General features: G+C 42.0%; 1 protein-coding gene across 1 annotated transcript in view; it reads left to right on the forward strand.

The window, feature by feature from the left end:
* The window catches only part of COL5A2 (collagen type V alpha 2 chain), a 161,618-nt gene that overhangs the window by 74,955 nt on the left and 68,119 nt on the right, over positions 1–18,544 (forward strand). Inside the window, exons 6-11 of the mRNA XM_063116272.1 lie at positions 1,793–1,846; positions 9,718–9,825; positions 12,959–13,036; positions 15,295–15,339; positions 16,544–16,597; positions 16,847–16,900. Of these exons, the coding sequence (XP_062972342.1) occupies positions 1,793–1,846; positions 9,718–9,825; positions 12,959–13,036; positions 15,295–15,339; positions 16,544–16,597; positions 16,847–16,900 (393 nt within the window). The remainder of the gene's footprint in view (positions 1–1,792; positions 1,847–9,717; positions 9,826–12,958; positions 13,037–15,294; positions 15,340–16,543; positions 16,598–16,846; positions 16,901–18,544) is intronic.

An 18,544-nucleotide genomic window follows, 5' to 3' on the forward strand; every position in this document is an offset into this window, starting at 1 on the left:
TTGTGGCTCCACCCTCTGCGACATCCCATGTGCAAGTTTAGACTTGCAAATGCATGTGCATGTTTGCATTTGAAAAACATATGGGGGAATTAGTGTGGGGAGTTGCAGCATGAGAAAGGCAGGTGGGGGAAAGAGTTAGCCGCCACCCCTTCTGACCCCATGCACCTGTGCCCCAAATCTCCCACTCACAATGTAGCTTTTCTCTAACAAACAGTCCCACCCTGAGTGGCAATGTTGTTTGATAATGGAAGAGTCAGGAGAAGAATAGCCATCAGTGTGCATGCTCAAAACAGAACTACGGAGGACTGCTCAAAATGGTGGATCTTCTAGTCCTCTGAATAAAGGAGATTTCCCCCAAAGGTAAATATCCGATATGCTGGTCCAGAAATAGTCATATACTTCAGTTCACAACTTTGGAGAACATCATTTTATGGTGCTTGCATCTTGTTCCGGTCTGATGCTGAAGTGTGGAATTGGTGAAATGCTACATCAGCCCCAGCGGAGAATTTTTTAAAGTGGAGACAAGCCATAGTTCAGCCTTCCCCCCTCTGATGCTCTTCAGATGTTTTGGACTTCAACTCCCATCAGTCCTATTCAGCCTAGCCAATGGTCAGGAATGCTGGAAGTTGTAGTCTAATACCTCTGGAAGGCACCAGGTCAGGGAATGCTGCCATAGTTTATGGCAGTGGTTTCCCCATATCATCTCTTTAGCTAAAGAACTGCTCTGGATCAGCCACAGCATTCTCATTTAAAACGGAAGATTCTGGACCATATCCTGGAGCATTTCCGAGGACAGGAGTGGGCAGAAAGTAGATTTCCAGGTGTTTTGGACTTCAACTCCCTGCATTCCTGACCATTGGCCATGCTGGCAGGGGGCTTCTGGGAGTTGAAGTTCAAAATATCTGGAGCTCTACCTTTTGCCCACCCCTGTTCTAGGGCATGCAGTTATTTCATGCAGTTATTTCATGCAGAGGTCAGCCTTGTTGGAATTCACTGGTGTACTGCATATGGATGGACAGATCTGTCCAACTTGGTCTTGCCAAAATTTTTGTTTTTTTGAGGTCAAGTTCTGTCCCTTTCTGCACAAGCTTGCAATTTTTTTTTAAAAAAAAAACCCATATGGAAATTTGCACTTTTTCCATCTGAACTTTTTTGTGCACATTTCTAAATGTACACATTTTTTTGCCAAGTACTTTTACATTGCTGAAATCCTGTTTTGCCCACACTTTCCCCAAATATACTTTCCCTTAAGATGCACATGCTTTTGTATACATTTCCCCTGAGATGAGCTCTACTGGAAAGCTCACAAAAATGCAGATTTCAGAATGCAACCTTGTCCCATCTGGCTAAAAAGCTGAGGAGGTGCAAGTGGAGAAAATCCATTAACACCCCCCCACACAAAGATGGAGCGAGCTTCTCACCCATCCCTAGTCCTGCACGAACTGAGAGCAAGACCTAGAATACACCCAACATTCTCCTGTGTCCTCATATTATAGGGGAAGATTAACAGCAGCGGACAAGCTGCCTTACCTGGAAGCTTATCTGCCATTACTAATCTTCTCATTGAAGGGTTCCCTGGAAGACAACTAGAAAACCACAAGGACAATGTGATCAACCATGCAGTACCAAAATGTGTGGTACCAAATGAAAGCGGCATCAGCTTGACCAACACGTGCACGCTGAGCTTCATGAAAGAGATTATTATTGACATTTTAATTTCCGAACTGTGCTATCATCGTTATGTTTATTTTGAAACAGCGAATGTCTGTAACCGCTCTAATCTTTGTTTTAGGGACCTCCAGGGTCGCAAGGGCCAAGGGGAGCTCGAGGTCCAAAAGGAAGACCTGTAAGTTGTTTAAATGTTCTTTCAGGGCTCTCATTGGGTAGATTGTTCTATGCTCCTCTCTTCCTCGAGGGGTGAGAAAATCCAGTGGTACCTTGGTTTGGCTTCCTTGAGAAGGGGAGATGGCTGGAGTTTTATGGCTTCTTTATTCCTCATATTGAGGCAGTAGCTAAATCCTGTCGTTTTTCCCTGTATAATATTGCCAGGATTCGATCGTTTTTGTCTGTCTCTTCTGCCAAGACGCTTGTTCATGCACTGGTTATTTCTCGGTTGGACTACTGCAACCTTCTTCTCTCTGGCCTTCCTTCTTCTCACATCAGTCCGTTGGTTTCTGTCCACCACTCTGCCGCTAAGATCATCTTCTTGGCTCGCCGCTCTGACCATGTTACTCCGCTTCTGAAATCTCTTCATTGGCTTCCAATTCACTTCAGAATCCAATATAAACTTCTCCTGTTAACCTTCAAAGCTTTTCACGGTCTAGCTCCTTCCTATCTCTCCTCTCTCATCTCACACTATTGCCCCACTCGTGCTCTTCGCTCCTCTGACACCATGTTTCTCGCCTGCCCAAGGGTCTCTACTTCCCTTGCTCGGCTTCGTCCCTTCTCTTCTGCTGCCCCTTACGCCTGGAACGCTCTTCCAGAACATCTGAAATCCACAAGTTCAATCGCAGCTTTTAAAGCTCAGCTAAAAACTTTTCTTTTTCCTAAAGCTTTTAAAACTTGATGCTGTTTGGACTTTATACTGTTAGTTTTACCCTACCCTGTGCCTGTTTACCCTACCCAGTGCCTGTTGGCATTCTGTACAGCACCATGTACACTGATGGTGCTATATAAATAAATAATAATAATAATAATAATTCTCTTCCCCTCCTTATCGCTTTACTATGATTTTAATAGAATGTAAGCCTATGCGGCAGGGTCTTGCTATTTACTGTTTACTCTGTACAGCACCATGTACATAGATGGTGCTATATAAAGAAATAAATAATAATAATAATAATAATAATAATTTATAAATATAAATGTAGAGCATCATCATCATCATCATCATCATATATTTCTTACTCGCCTTTCCCTCTGGATTGAGGTGGGGAACAACATTAAATACATTATTATACACAAAACTAGTTAAAAGAACATATAAGCCAATTCAATATTAAAATAACAGTCACAACATCTTTAAATTCTTAGGTTTAAAATTCATCTGGGTAGGCCTGCCAGAAGAGACAGTAAATCCAGTGCCCACAGATAGGTACCTGTACACCCAAGGTGTCTTCCATCCTCTAGCTCACAGATCTACGGTTTGTTTCTCCCAAACTGAATGTTTCTTTAACTCACAGAGCTTACGTGTCTCGGAGTATGAGTCATTTCTCCCAAATAGCTTTCACGTTCCAGGGATTATCAAGAGACCATCCTCCAACAATTAGTTCTCATAAAGAAATGTCTGCTCCTATCCTGGGCATTTTACCTGTCTTTTCCTGAACAAAAGATGCATCTGGCACCAATTGGTCAGTATCCATAATACCATAGCCAGCATTTTTATTTATTTATTTTGTATAATATCTAGACTGGTCTTTATCTAAAATTGGATTCCAGGGTATTATACAAACATAAAAGATTCAATCAGCAATACAATTTCAAAACAATCATAATTAAACACCGTAACAACAAACTTAAGAGGCAGTCAACAAAATGGTCCAATCGCCTTTTGAGCTGGCACTGAAAAGACTAAAATACCAGTGCCAGTCAAACCCCCCCTTGGGAGGGCATTCTGGATTGGGGCACCACTACAGAAAAGGCTCTCTCCTTTGCAGCTGCATAATGCTCCTCATCTACCAGTGGGATTTAGAGAAGTCCCTAATCTCACGATTGTAATGTGCAGGGAGGTTGGTATGGGAAGAGGTGCTGCTTCAGATATTTGGACCCCAAGCTGTTTAGGGCTACAAAGATAAGCACCAATGCCTTGAATTGGGCTTGGAGATGAATAGGCAGCCAATGTAATGCTTTTAGAATTTGTATAACATGGCTCCATCTAGATAAAACACTCAGAATTCTAGCTGCTGAATTCTGTACTAGTTAAAGCCTCTGTACCATCTTCAAGGGCAGCCCCAAGTTTAATACATTATGCTGTAATCCTACCCGGAAGATACCAGAGCATGGATAACTGTAGGCAGGCTATCTCTGTCCAAAAAAGAAAAGAAAAAAGCCACAGCTGGTAAACCAGCCAAAGCTAATAAAAGGTGCCCCAGACCACCAAGGCCACCTGACTCATCAGTGACAATGATGGATCAAGGAGAATCCCCCAAACTGCATGCCTGCTTTTTCAGGGGGTACAACAGTTTCCTGGAACTGTGAAGCACCTACCCAAATGGCCTTGAAACCCTTTGGAGTTGTTATTTAAAACAAAACAAAACAGCGCAATGCATGTTTTGTTTTTCTGCACTGATGCCCTCACATCCACAAATATACGTTTGTCGATCTATTATAAGGAATTGATAGATACCTTGCTGAAGTCCTGTGTTCATAGGGTCTTCTTAAAAAATTGTCCTATGTAAGAAGATATGGAGGGCAGAGGGCTTTAGACTAGCAAAGGTCTTTTCAGTGAAAGCAGGGAAGGAATGTGGTTCATTTCTGAATGTGACAATAATTTAGGGGCATGTCTTAATATACATAGTTGAAATGAATCCAGTTGGAATCAATTGGACTTGTGAGTAAAAAAAAAAAGAGTAAAATTCTCAGTTTTGATTTTATAATCTGACAATTGGGGAAAAAATCAATGATGGCTGAACAAGTTATTAGAAACTTGAGAATGATTAAGCTTTTTTTTTAAGTGTTTCTCATGCTGTTTGCAGGAATCACATTGAAAACATGAATGTATCACATGCTTTAAGCAAAATTCAGGTGAAGTTACAGCACATAGCCACTACAGGGGGCTCTTGTAGCCAGATTTACCATGTACAGGGAAGCAACCTGAATAAGGCAGCTACAGTGTACACAGCTTATATATAACACTTCCCCATTTTATTTTTGCATTGAACTTCCAGACCTTATGATGGGCATCTCTACTTCTTTGAACTAGAGGAGAAACCACTGAATATTTTTTTATCAGCCATGCGCACAATGGCAACCATTTTATGAAGGGGCAAGCCCCCCCGCCCCGCAACCACATGACAGCCATTTCATAAGAGCGTTCATAGCACTCTGTCAAGATTCCAAATGTGCTCATCGACCCAGAAAGGTGGCTCAAGGTCATGATGGTACTGCAAACTATGTGGAGGAAGAAAGGGAGACAGGCATGCTAGGGAAGCTGGCTAATAAATAGGATGGTTAAAAGTAGTCGGGCAGTGTAGCAGCTGCCTGGAAAGATGGGTCCTGAGGTCATACGGAAATGAGGAGCCAAGGAAGAAGTCAGTGCGACAAAACCACCTAGGGTCTATGAACAAGAGGGAGTGTGTGTGTAGTACTGGTAGGTACAAACTGGGCAGGCAAGGGACACTTTTAAGACTTTGCACCAGTTGCTGGGGAACATGGGTGGGAGGGTGCTGTTGCACCATGTCCTGCTCGTTGGTCCCTGGCCGATGGCTGGTTGGCCACTGGGTAAACAGAGTGCTGGACTAGATGGACCCTTGGTCTGACCCAGCATGGCCGTTCTTAAGTTATTATGTTCTTAACTGTTGGCCAGGAAACTAGGTGATATAGGTAGGGTGGCCAGATGTAAAAGAGGGCAGGGCTCCTGCATTTTAATAGCTGTATAGAGAGGGAATTTCAGCAGGGGTAGCTTGGATGACATCTTGCCACTGTAGATACAGGATTGTTAAGCCTGGAGCAGAGAGGTGTGACTTGTGGCCTTCCAGATGTTTTGGGCTGCAGTTCCCATCATCCCTTATCATGGGCTATGCTGGCTTGGGCAGATGTAGGCCAAAACATCTGGAGGGCCACAAGTTGCCCACCCGTGGACTAGAGCCTAGAGCTTTACAGGGCTATTATATCTTTATGAGATGCATGGAAAGGGAGTTTTGCCAGTTGTGACTGCACTGAGAACTGGCCATTCTAAGGGAGTAATGAGAACAAAGCAAACAACCCCACCCCAGGTGTATAGGAGCATGTTTGTGTATGTGTGTGCCCTGAATTTCATACATTGACTTGAATGAACCAAACAATTCCCTGGCTGAAGGCATTTAGTAGTGGTGTAATGTTTCTCCAATCTATTTTAGGCACTGAGTTAATGAGGAAGTAATGCAAGAAAAAGAGTATGATGTAGTGCCATCTAGTGGCTCTCCTTAGGAACTACTTGTTCACAATGTGCATTGCATTCTGGGAGAAGTTGACATCAGTAGCATCATGGCCCACCTCTAGCTGAGGCAGCCTTTTTTAAATCTCTTGTCTTTTGTTTCAAGGTATTGACCCACCAAAACCTTTTGCAGTGAAAATGCTGCTATTCTTTCTTTTAAGTGTGCTGATGTTTTGGGAAGTCTGGTTATGTAGATATCGGTCTTACCCTTAGTATGGTGTCAAGTTTACATTTCTGAATACTATCACAATATATGAAATGTTTCTCATAAGGAATTATTGTGTAGTTTGCACTTCAGATAACCTCCACTAGAAAAGACTTTGAGAGATGGAAGGTTATTCAGAGAGTAGCAATGCCAAACCTTCTGGCTGATAGGTAACATCCAAGTCAGGGGTGTGAAATGTGGGACGCCACAGATGCTGTTGGTCTGCATCTTCCATCATACTTCACCATTGGCCATGGTGGCTAGGACTGATGGGAGTTGCAGTCCGACAACATCTGGGGAGCCACCTGTTGCCGGACCTTGACCTAAGCCCTTTTCACTTGACCATATCACTGGATATGATGAACATATGGAGGGAGCAGATTGGCACCCACTGATCTCATCCCCCTCCATGTATCAAAACATCAGAAGAATGAAATGGCATGGCCTACACAACGTTCCTGAACCAGCATAGAGGACATACCTGCACATTTTGTTCTGACCTTTTGAGGATTGTGTAAAGGTCAGGAGGTGAAGCCAGTGGGAGTGATCCCACTGCCCCCCTCATCACATATTTTTGTATGGATACATAGGGTGACCATATGAAAAGGAGGACAGGGCTCCTCTATCTTTAACAGCTGTAGAGAAAAGGGAATTTCAGCAGGTGTCCTTTGTATGCATGCAGCACCTGGTGAAATTCCCTCTTCATCACAACAGTTAATGCTGTAACAGCCCTGCCGTCTTGACCAGATACAAATGACACTTGCTGAAATTCCCTTTTCTATACAACTGTTAGAGATACAGGAGCCCTGTCCTCCTTTTCATATGGTCACTCCATGGACAGGGTTTTAATGTGCTTCTAAGTCCGGAGTAGGCAACATATGAATCTCGGGCTGCATTAGCTGAATTTAAGGCTATGTTGACACATGGGAAAGGAAGGGATGAACCCTTCTTCCAAGATGCACAAAAGTATGTACAGTGTACAAAATATAATATTCACCTGGAGGATTCAAACTGAATTCTTCTTCTTCTGAGATGCTGTACAACAGATGTGGGCAACTTGTCACCTTCCAGATATTGTTGGACCACAACTCCTGTCATCCCTTACCATTGGCCATGGTGTCTAGGGCTGATGGGAATTGCAGTCGGACAACATCTAGAGAGGAACACATTTCTCACCCTTGCTAGCCAGCATAAAGCTATATTGCAAACCACTTTTTATAAATGATGATAAAGCTTAAATTAAAGAGTCTCCCTCTCAGTGGCAGCCTTGTGAGAGAAGCTTTCCATGTTAGGGGGGAGGAAAAAGATGGGGCGGGGGAAGGTCCACGATCGGATCTCCTCCTCTGTGCTCGCAGCTCTGTTTATGAGTGTGAAGGAGGAGGTGCACAGCTTCCTATGGTGTGCCTGGTGGTCCTAGGATTGCTCTCTTAGCGGGTGTCTACACGATGCTGCTTTGCAGCAGATTCCCTCAAATAACCACAGTGCCGATAGTCATTTGGCTTGTCAAGACGGCCTCCTGCCCCCTGCCCTGTCTTCCCGCACTAACCCTTGACTTACCCTGGGACTTGCATCCACCCCCAGCAACTCCCACTGACTTAACCTGAACCGAAGCCACCACTGACAGACTGAGAAATAATGTGGTGACCTCAGAAACCCGAGGTAAAATCACACCGTGAAAAAGCACAGTTTCGGGGATAGAAGCCTGATGTGGCTGAGAGTTGGCAGCTATGTCATATAAACAATGCAGCACCCCTTCACAGCCACGACAGGTTAAACAGACCATATAGATACACCCTTAGGCTCAAAACTCCGTTGCAAAATCATTCCGAAAGTTACAGCCAGTGTAATCTTATATTATTGGTTAAAACAAATGGAAAACATGACCTGAAGCTGTACTAAGAGGTGAAAAAACACTAAGAAGCAGCACTGGTGGAGCTCATATTCTGAGATCATTGCTTCCTGCTGAAGACGCTTTTAAACAGCACTTATTTCTTCTCCTGGCCCATAGCTAGACGGGGTGAAATCCTGGGGTGATCCCCCGGGATTGTCCCTGTGCATTCACATGACTCACAGGGAAACCCGGGATCAGGGAGGGATGATCAGGGAGGCCCTGCCCTTTAGGCCCGGTTTTTCCACGGTCTCGGGCTGAGCCCGAGACCACAGAACGTGTGGCCAGGCACAGCGGTTTGTTCCGGCTCCTCGCGATTTTAAAAAATAACTTACCTTTTGCGCATGAGCGTTTGTGCACTTTAACCGGAAAAAAAATGGCAGGCGTGACACCTCTCCGTCTGAAGTCATCATGTGCCACATGTGAACTGATGAAAAAAATCACAAGATCTTTACCCCTGCATCCCGCTAGACCGCTAGACCTGGCTAAGGCCCTGGTCTCACCTACTCAACCACTAACTGACTCATCCATTCATAGGCAAAGTGGCAGAGCGGTGCCATGAAATGCGTTAGGTCATCAAGTCACTTCAGATTTCATTCCAGACAGATCCATGAAACATTTCTACTGATTTTCTTGCTTTTGTTCCATTGTCTTCCAAGCAGCTTGTTCTATGACTCAAGCAGAAAAAAAGAGGCTGTTATGCAAAGTTGTGCCAATATAAATCTGGGATGGTGTCCCATAGAGCCTGAGAGGTTCCTTTGAACCAGCATAAATGAAAGCAGAAACTGGTGCATGTATGTCTGAATTTCACACACACATACGGAAAATTTGGGGGCGGGGGAACGGGCAAATTTGGCAGTGTTAAACCATCAGTGCTCATTCCTAATATAACCAATTGATTACATCATCGATTATAGCTTTTTACATATCCATCCCATGTACTTTCCCATTTCATAATAAACAGTTCTTGGAAGGAACATATTTTAATATTTTAATGCTATTGAATAATTTTGAATATGAGGTCTAGGATTTTTCATCAGAAAAAATACTGCTTATGAAAAATATTAATCCATGGATTCAGAATTCTTCTCGGAGAAAATTACTTGGGAGGAATAATAGCAAAGACATAACTCATTGATCTGAAGTTTTTTTTTTTTTTTTAACATGGATGCAATCCACCATTAAGTTACTTTGCCAGGTTCCATTGAAATGAATGGGATCTGTGCATGAATATATGTTGTCTACTTGTTGAAGGGCCCATTCAAATGCCAAATTTCATGTGCGAAAGGTGCTGGGAATGCGTTGATGTAAAAATGGCTGCATGTGAGGGTTGAACATCATATAGTTGTCGTTGCATAGATAGCTTCAATCCCAGAGGGTTTCTGCAACATGCTAGATCTAATGTTTGAATTGGCATATAAACTGTCTACTTTATTGGCTTGTATATGTCGTGGAAGTAACTGTATTGATTTATAAAACCTCTCTTTTTAGGGTTCACGTGGTCCTGCAGGGTTGGATGGGGAACCTGGCATACCTGGACAACCTGGTGACCCTGGGCCTCCTGGGCAACCATCCACAGGGCCAGATGGAGTGGGCAGAGTAAGTTACGATTCTAATGGAATGCAAAGAAATGAAACTGTTCCGCCATCTTGTGTTAGTTCTTTGTTACAAAATAGTTGCTTTCCACTGAGGCATGAGCGACAATCACTTCTGTTTGTGCAATGGGACTTCTCTTTCCTGCCCTGCATCCCCACAAATCTCCTAGATTTTTTTTCTTGATCTCCCCTAACCACCTGAGGTCTCAGCCATTATACCTTCTACGACCTTTTGAACCCCCTGGCAAGAAGAGCCCCCTAAATCCAACTATGTCTGTCACCAGCAGAATGGACACCACCAGTGGAACAGATTTCTGCAGCCTCTTACACCCCCCGCCCCAAATCCAGAGATTTAAAAGAAGAGTTCACACAAAAATAAAGGTTATCTTGAGTATGCTCACTCTTTCTACGCTCCTAACATAACACATGAGGTAGAAGCTCTATAGAGAAATTGCTAGAGTGACTTACATTATCTTTCCTGTGCATTTTTGTTTTTGTTTTTTGGGGAAAGAATAGCATAAATCAGGCCTCCGCCAATATTTGCTTTATTTGATATGTGTTACACCAGCCTTCCCAAACCTAGTGCCGTCTAGATGTTTCTGACTACAACTCCCAACATTGACCATGTTGGCTGAGGCTACTGGGAGTTGAAGTCCAAAATATCTGGAGGGCACCAGGTTGAGAAAGGCCTGCTTTTCGCATTACATTAGATGCGTGGCAAAAGGTGTGTGTGTGTGTGTGTGTGTGTGTGTACTCATCTGGTTTCACACCAGATGGTTTTCAGTTAGGTATGGACCTCATGTTATGTACTCCAGACCTCTGCTATATGGAACAGCTATCTACTCCCAGCCTCCATAGATCAGCCCTCAAAGACTAGCCATGAATGGCTGCCTGCTCTTTACCTCCTCTGAATGTGGGACATCAGGGGAAACATGAGTTTCCCAAACATTTTGCTCTCACTCTTCATTGGCATGGTCACATCGAGTTTCCCCATTGATTATCATTCCTCTTCTTACATCCTGGAGGCTTAAACTGTAATGAGCACCAGGACCTCTGTAGGTGATGCACATCAATGTGGTATGAAGCATAGCATACCAATGACCTGACCTTGCGTGCACTTCAGAAGATCACCGTTTCTGCCGATGAAATGCTGGTTCCCTTATGTCTGTAGAGTTTATATCTGTCATCCATTATGCTTAATGAGAACAATGTGTTTCACTGGCAGCTGACTCATGACTTCATGAGTGTGGTGCCAGTTAGAAGGACCAAGTTGTCAGCAGTTTTGCAGTGCCAGAACTGCTGCTTGCTTGAGCGCAATGAACAGTGGTTTAAATATGCACATACATTGATATTTACCTCAGGCCCTTGTGACTTGCAGAAAGTTTAATCGGTGCTGGTTTAATTATAACTTGTTCCTTTTTAATTAAGTTTGAAATTATTCTCGATCATTGTTTTTTGTTGCATCCAGGAAAGAGGACAGGGCCATCATTCTTGTGGGCTTGGTAGAAAGCAGCATAAGAAGCTGGGATAATTTAATTCATGCTCGTTTCTCAAACTCTTGAACCCCAAATCTCAATGAGAGGTTAAGACATTTTCATTTTAATTAAATTTGGCATGCCATTGGAAACAAAGAACATGTGGGCAAGGGAGAGAATGAATTTTGAAGGCAAATGATTCATGGACTTTGGAATCAACAATCTTTAAGGAAAGGCAACAAATGTAAATTTAACAGTAACAAAACTTATTCTGGCCATTGGTAGAACGTTGATGGCAATCCATTTGATGGTTTCAGTGCAGTATTAATACCATGCATAAATGATGCAGGACTCACCAAATGTTGGTAAAAAAGAATAAATGGATACCTGGTTGATCTGAATGAGGGATTTTCCTGTTCAGTTGTGGTGAATGGGGAGAGAAGCAGGGAATATTAATTAGTGAAGATTACTTCACTCCTAGTGCAATCAAATACAGGTTTATTGAAAAAATATGTCCCACTGTAGTCTCCATCACACCTGAACGTTTGCCCTTGTATTATCCCCCTCCGTTTACTTAGCGTGTTTTATTCATCTTCACAACTCTCCTTGGAATCGCTGTTTCCCCCCACCCCGCAGATCTCATTTGTTCCTCCCCTTACAATCTATTGATTGTTTGCAGGGACACCTCACTCTAGCATGCCCCCTCCCTTTCTTCAGCAATGCCACCCACCCTCAGAACATCGGATTGAGTATGATGGGATACAAATACACGTAGAGGTTCAAGCGCATTGCTGGAAAAACCATTTCTTCCCTGCACTTGGAAACCTCGCAAAGAGGGGAGGAAGAGGTGAGATCAGGGCAGGACATGAACAACGTCATCTGAGTCTTTTGTATGCAATGCATCATAACAGCGGGCTATAACAAGTTCAATCGCAGCTTTTAAAGCTCAGCTAAAAACTTTTCTTTTTCCTAAAGCTTTTAAAACTTGAATTGTTCTGACTTTTATACTGCCTGTTTGGTGCATTCTCTTACCCTCCTTATTGCTTTATTATGATTTTATTAGAATGTAAGCCTATGCGGCAGGGTCTTGCTATTTATTGTTTTACTCTGTACAGCACCATGTACATTAATGGTGCTATATAAATACATAATAATAATAATAATAAATAATAATAATAATAACGCTGGTGTGATGGAGCTCTGTGTTAAATGAAGCTGACTCCCCGATTAGTGTGCATAGGATTGCAGTCTAGATTAGCTTCTTGAAAACCATGCCTTTCTTTTAATTCAAGACCTTAGTGCAAATTTGATGAGAAACGGAAGCATGTAACCATCACCTCTCTCATTTTTTTAGGTATTTCCCCAGATGAGAGATCAAAGCAGAGTGGCAGTGCATAGCGCCATTTCTCCCTTTCCCCCTGTGTAATACGTTAAGCCAAAATGTAACAATTTCTTAGTTTTGTAAAGGTGAAGCCCAGCTGTAAGGCTGACCACTGTTTAAGTGATTTTAAAGCCATCACTGCAAAAGGTTTGTCCTCTGTCACCTGCAATGATTTCAACAACTATTAATGAAATTTTGATCTCTTACCTGCACATGATAACAAAACAACTGTATACTAGGATTTACCTTAAGGTTAATGGTGAAACTTTTTACATTTACAGCCGTTTACATCTCAGATGGCAGGGCTGGATGAGAAATCTGGACTCGCTAGTCAAATGGGGTTCATGCCTGGTGCGGTGGTAAGAAGATTTACTTGTTTATCAGAGGATTTCTATCCTGCTTTTCAACTTCAAAAATAAAGTGCTTGTGTTGGTTGAAAGCCCAAACAAACAAAGGGCAGTATCCCATGCTGCTCAAGTGCCAGCAGTACCCACTGCTTTTACAATGCTTAGTGCTTTGGATAGGAAATGGAAATGAGTCAAAACACTCATTTCCGGATTGGGGCAGGTCAATGAAGCTCACTTTACAAAGCTCTGCCCACCTGTTCTGATCCCAAAACCAGCGTTTCCACTCATTTGGGGGCTTGCTTTTTGAAGTGCAAAATTCCCGTTGCCCAAGTGGTGGGTTCCACGCAACGGAATTGGTGGGAGCACAGCGCTCCCATTGGATAGTGGCCATCATCTTCAGTGAGCAATGAAAAACAGTGAAGAGGGGTCTAGATGGATCACTTGAGGCAGGGAATTCCACAACAAAAATGCCACTCTGTAGTGGTGTGTTTTATTCCCATCAACCAAGCCTCAGTAGTGGTGGGACAGACGGGCTTTTCCTGCTAACTTCAAAGGACATACTGGAATAACTAGATTGTTTTTGGTAGAACTGGTCTACAGAGTATTGTGTAGTATTGTGTTGACAGTAAACTGTGGAGGTTTTTAGTCATCTTAGATTATATTCCTAAGGATTGGTGAGAAATTTATTTGGTTCATATTTCATTGCAAGTGTATCAAATGCACACTTCCTGAGCCTAAACATGAACTTGAATGCAGTTTGCCACTGAAACCTGAAGTTTGTTTCTGAAGTTCATGATGCAGTTCAAAAAAATGTGTACATTTAAAAATGAACAAAAATGCTTTATTCAGCGGGGAGGAATGGATATATTTGCAAACATGCACACAAAAATGTGTACATTTGAATACACACAAATTTTCATGCAACCTTTAAAAAAATGTAATCTGATATGGAATGAGGACAGAACCAATTTAGGTTTGGAAAAATTAGAACCCAAGTGAAATCAAACTGGACAGATTCCCCCATCCCTAAATATTCCCCTACCCTTCTCTTTATATGTAGTAGGGAAAGCTTTCAACGTTTCTTGGGAAATTATTATTTCTTCCCTAATGTTTTTATGAATTCTGTTACTATAAATTGTGTATTGGGTCCTGTCAGCATATATTTTGCGGGGGCTCCCATATGTATTTATTTTTATATTAGATTTATATCCCATGGCTCTCAGTGAAGATTCAGGTATTTTTGTTGCTGGAATAAACCTGTCAGTTAAGGGCCTCAATCCAGACAAATGTGCAATGAGCTGAATTAGGGATGGATGGTTCCCTATATTTTCAGTCGGTCAGTTTCATAAATCTGTTCCATCCTGTTTCCACATTAATCTGTGATTAACAGGGCGGGTGGGAGAGACAAAAATGTGTATACATTTAATACGTATTTTATAGTAACACACAACATGCATTTTATCATTCCATGAAAACTTAACCACGTGATTCAGACAAGTGCAAAATTGGAAGGATGATCACCATATTAATTTGGGAGATGTGAATCAAGTCACTTGAATTCCAAATAAAATCCTCAAGCATTCCTAAGCTCTGTGTGGCTTTCTTAGCTTTGCTTTGTGTTCCACAAACAGCAACTCCACATGCCACGTGACAAACCACTTTTGAAAGGAGAGTTTCAAAAGCAATTTGTGATATGGCTGTCTGTTCAAAGAAAAAGGTAAAGGACCACATAGTACATGTGCAGGTGCTTAGGTGTGCCTAGAAATCTCTCTGGATTGTGTCCTTGATGTTCTTCCTCTCTTCCTTATTACTGTGCTGTTTAAACACCCACCCACCCACACCCACCCACCAAACATCCATTTTAGAAATGAAATAATATCCAAGAAAAAACCTTCTGGATCAACAAAGGCTGTATAATAGAAATGTTTAGCTTTGCAGCTCGATCCTATGTATGTTTTCTCAGAGGTAAGTGCTGCATTCTGTGGGATTTCGTGCATAGGATTACAACCTTAATATCACAATCCTATGCATGCTCAGAATTGCACCATTATGTTCAATGTGGCTTACATCCAGTTGGGTTTGTGTAGGATTGAAGTCTTAACAGAGCATGCCATGTTTCTCATTTCAAAATATTGCTTAGTTCAATTGTGAGGTAATTCTTTCATGGTACGGAACGCATATAGCAGGATATGGTACACTATTCTCTTGAAATACAGTGTATTCTTTTCTTCAAAACCAATATGTTTAACAAATATTTCCTTTCCCCACAGGGTCCCGTGGGTCCAAGAGGGCCTCAAGGTCTGCAAGGACAACCAGTAAGTGGTTTGATTCAAGAGATGTGCATGTATTGGCTGCATTCAGACATAACAATAAACTGTGGTTTATCATTACAGGAACAAGCCTCAGGTTTGCATGGTCTCCCCTCCCATCTCCCCCTCCTGTGAGGAGGAGATTGAAGATTCATTAACCACAGTTTAGAGTCCCTCCCAAATCCAATCTTAGTTGTGTTTTGTTGATGAGACAAGCCAGACTCATAAAACAAGGTTTGAAGTTGTCTTGTTTCGGTAAACCATAGTTAAAATTATTCATAGCTTGTCAGGGTAATTATAAGCTGTGATTCATCAAAAACAAACAATGGCCCCATTCTGAAGACACCTTAAACCACAGCTTTAACCATGGTGTATAAGGCAAAAAGCTGTGGTTAAAGCCACGGTTTAAGGTGTCTTCTGAACAGGGCCCAAAAGTTCAATACTCTTAATGGATATACCAAAGGAGGAGAGAGGAGGGGTAGTCCATGGCTAGTTCCTGTAACAGTAAACTATAGTTTATTGTTACATCCTAATGCAGTCATTGAGTCAATTTGAAGACATTTTGGGATGTTCCTTTCTTCAATAAGTTGCTCAAAAGTGATTTTCTTAAGGCAGACTGTTTTGCCTGATCCCCGTGCCTGTTTCCATACTACCAATGGAACACAGAGTTTAAGTAATATTATCCAGTTAATAATAATAATACATATATTGGCTGTTAATTTTCACATTACTGGACCCCTATGAGCTCTGAGTTTGTTTTCATATCCGTATATTTATTGCTACACTTAGATCACCCTTTCCCTTTAAGAAGTTCGGAGCAGCTTGCATGTCTCCCCTGGGCAGTCCTCCATCTAGGCACTGGCCACCCTGAGATCAGTTTAAAAGCATCATGCATCAACGTTGTAAAACAACTCAGCTATTACAACTACTTGGAAATAGATGCGTCAATGTCAATAAAGCTTCCATTCCAAACCAATGTAAAGGGAGTTCCAGGGTTGACTGCAAAGTTTGAACCTATCTCTTGTTTTTCTAAAGATGATTTCCCCCCATAAGTTTGTCAGAACAAATCTGACTTGTTTTTTAATTATGGAACTCCCTTTGGAATCTAGACTCTCCAAACGACTTGGTTTTGATTAATGTTTCCATTTGTGATATCTGTTTTTTCTAACAGATTTTTCACAAGTTCTAAAATGTACATATTCTATTTTAGGGTGGCGTAGGACCATCAGGTCCTCCAGGTGAACCTGGAGACCCAGGATCAATGGTAAGACCAACTATACATTCTTTAACATTAAGTGTGTGTGTGGGGAAGTGTATTGTGATGGAATTATGCATTGTAAATGCTGATGGTACCACCACTTTTTCAGAGGCTGTATGGACCAAACATGTGAATACATTTCTTATCAAGATTTGTATTGGCAGTACAAAATTGATTCTTAGTTGATTTTCAATTGCTTGGATTTTTTTTTCTTGTTTCAGTTGTTAATTTAAGCACATTTCTTTTATCTATTAGGGTCCAGCTGGTGTTCGTGGCCCAGAGGGCCCTCCGGGAAAACCTGGTGAAGATGTAAGTTTTAAAAGCACCCGAGTAGACATACCAACAATATGCTTGTGGCAGCATTATGACATCACATAATATAATAAACACCATAAAAAGAATACAAAAGCACCACAAAACCAAAGCCCATTCAGCAAAGCCAGAGAACCCATGTCAAAGCAACTGGCACTCACAAAGCAAAAGCTTTCTTCAGGGCATCTTTACCAGCCTTTGAAAAATTATCATAGAACCAGCAAAACAAACTTCCTTGTTTAGGGTGTTCCAGAGAGAGCGAGAGAGAGAGAGAGAGCGTGCCACCACAGAGAAAGCCCTGCTCCAAATTATAAAACCTTTATTTAGCTTAAACCAATTGTTTGGATCCAAACAACAGCATGAATAGGAGGCATAGCCACTCCTATGAAGTGGGGGTGAGGTCAGCGCTTACCCTACCACTCCTATAATGCCCTGTACACCAAATAACTAGCTCTAGAAGATGGGAGACTCTTTTGGCGCACGGAGTACTTCTGAAGGGGAAATCAGTGACCACCCCATGCGCAAACGATTTCCAAAGTCTATACACATATGTCCTGAAATTTGGTAGATGCATAGTCCAAGGTATTTCCCACCAGATGTATAGAAGAATCTGAAATTTGCCATTTTTAATTTCTCCTCCAAACCTGGAGACTGTGCCCCCAAACAGTTGGGGGTACTCTGATATTAACCGTTTTCATGATCACACAATATTTATTTATTTATTACATATTTATGCTGCCCAACAGCCTAAGCAATCTGGGAAGTTTACAACTAAAACCATAAAATCCAATTTAAAATTTTAAAATCACGCAAAACCAGAATACATTATAGTCCAGGGAAGGCTTGTTTAAAAAGATATGTTTTTTGGAGGCGTTTAATATGTTTTCAGGAGGCGTTTAAAAGTTATTACATTTTCCGCTTCCTGAACTGCACGAGGGAGGGTGCTGCTACAGAGAAGGCCCGCTGTCGAGGTTCTTCATGGTGACATTCTCTTTGTGTTGGGATGATGAGCAGGGCCTCCTCTGAAGATTGTAAATGTCGCCTGGGTTGACATAAGGGAAGGCGGTCTGCTAGGTATCCTGGTCTCAAGTTGTTTAGGGCTTTGTAAGATAATAGCATAACATTGTACATAGATAGATTCTACCCAATCATTTTTATTGAAAGTTGAGGTTCTCACAATGCTGACATATTATATCAGATAACCACTTCTGTGTTCATGTGGTGATATACAGAATACACAGAGGGCTGAATATGGATTTATGCTTAATTATATAAATACAATACAATAGAAATGGAGGCTTTACACTAGGAGAAAGCACTTCCACTCACAGGATGCAGGATACCCGTTTGGGGGATCCTCTGGAGCGGTATGGCTTGGAGGGCTGCTGTAATTAATGAACATCGACAAAGTCATAATTGGATATAACCTAATATGCATACTCAGTCACAGGAGCATTTAAAGCACATTTTCTGGCTACTTCTTTCCATCACTGACTCATAATGGCCCGTTCAGATGACACCGTTAACCCTGCTGGTTAAGCGTTTTTTGTTAAGTAGCAGGGTTAACAGTGTCATCTGACATGCGCGTTCCTTAACCAGGTGCCTTCGCTAACCACATTTTAACCCTGTTCTGCAGCAGGC

Source organism: Elgaria multicarinata, chromosome 2 (assembly GCF_023053635.1).
Source record: "Elgaria multicarinata webbii isolate HBS135686 ecotype San Diego chromosome 2, rElgMul1.1.pri, whole genome shotgun sequence".
Lineage (NCBI taxonomy): Eukaryota > Metazoa > Chordata > Lepidosauria > Squamata > Anguidae > Elgaria > Elgaria multicarinata.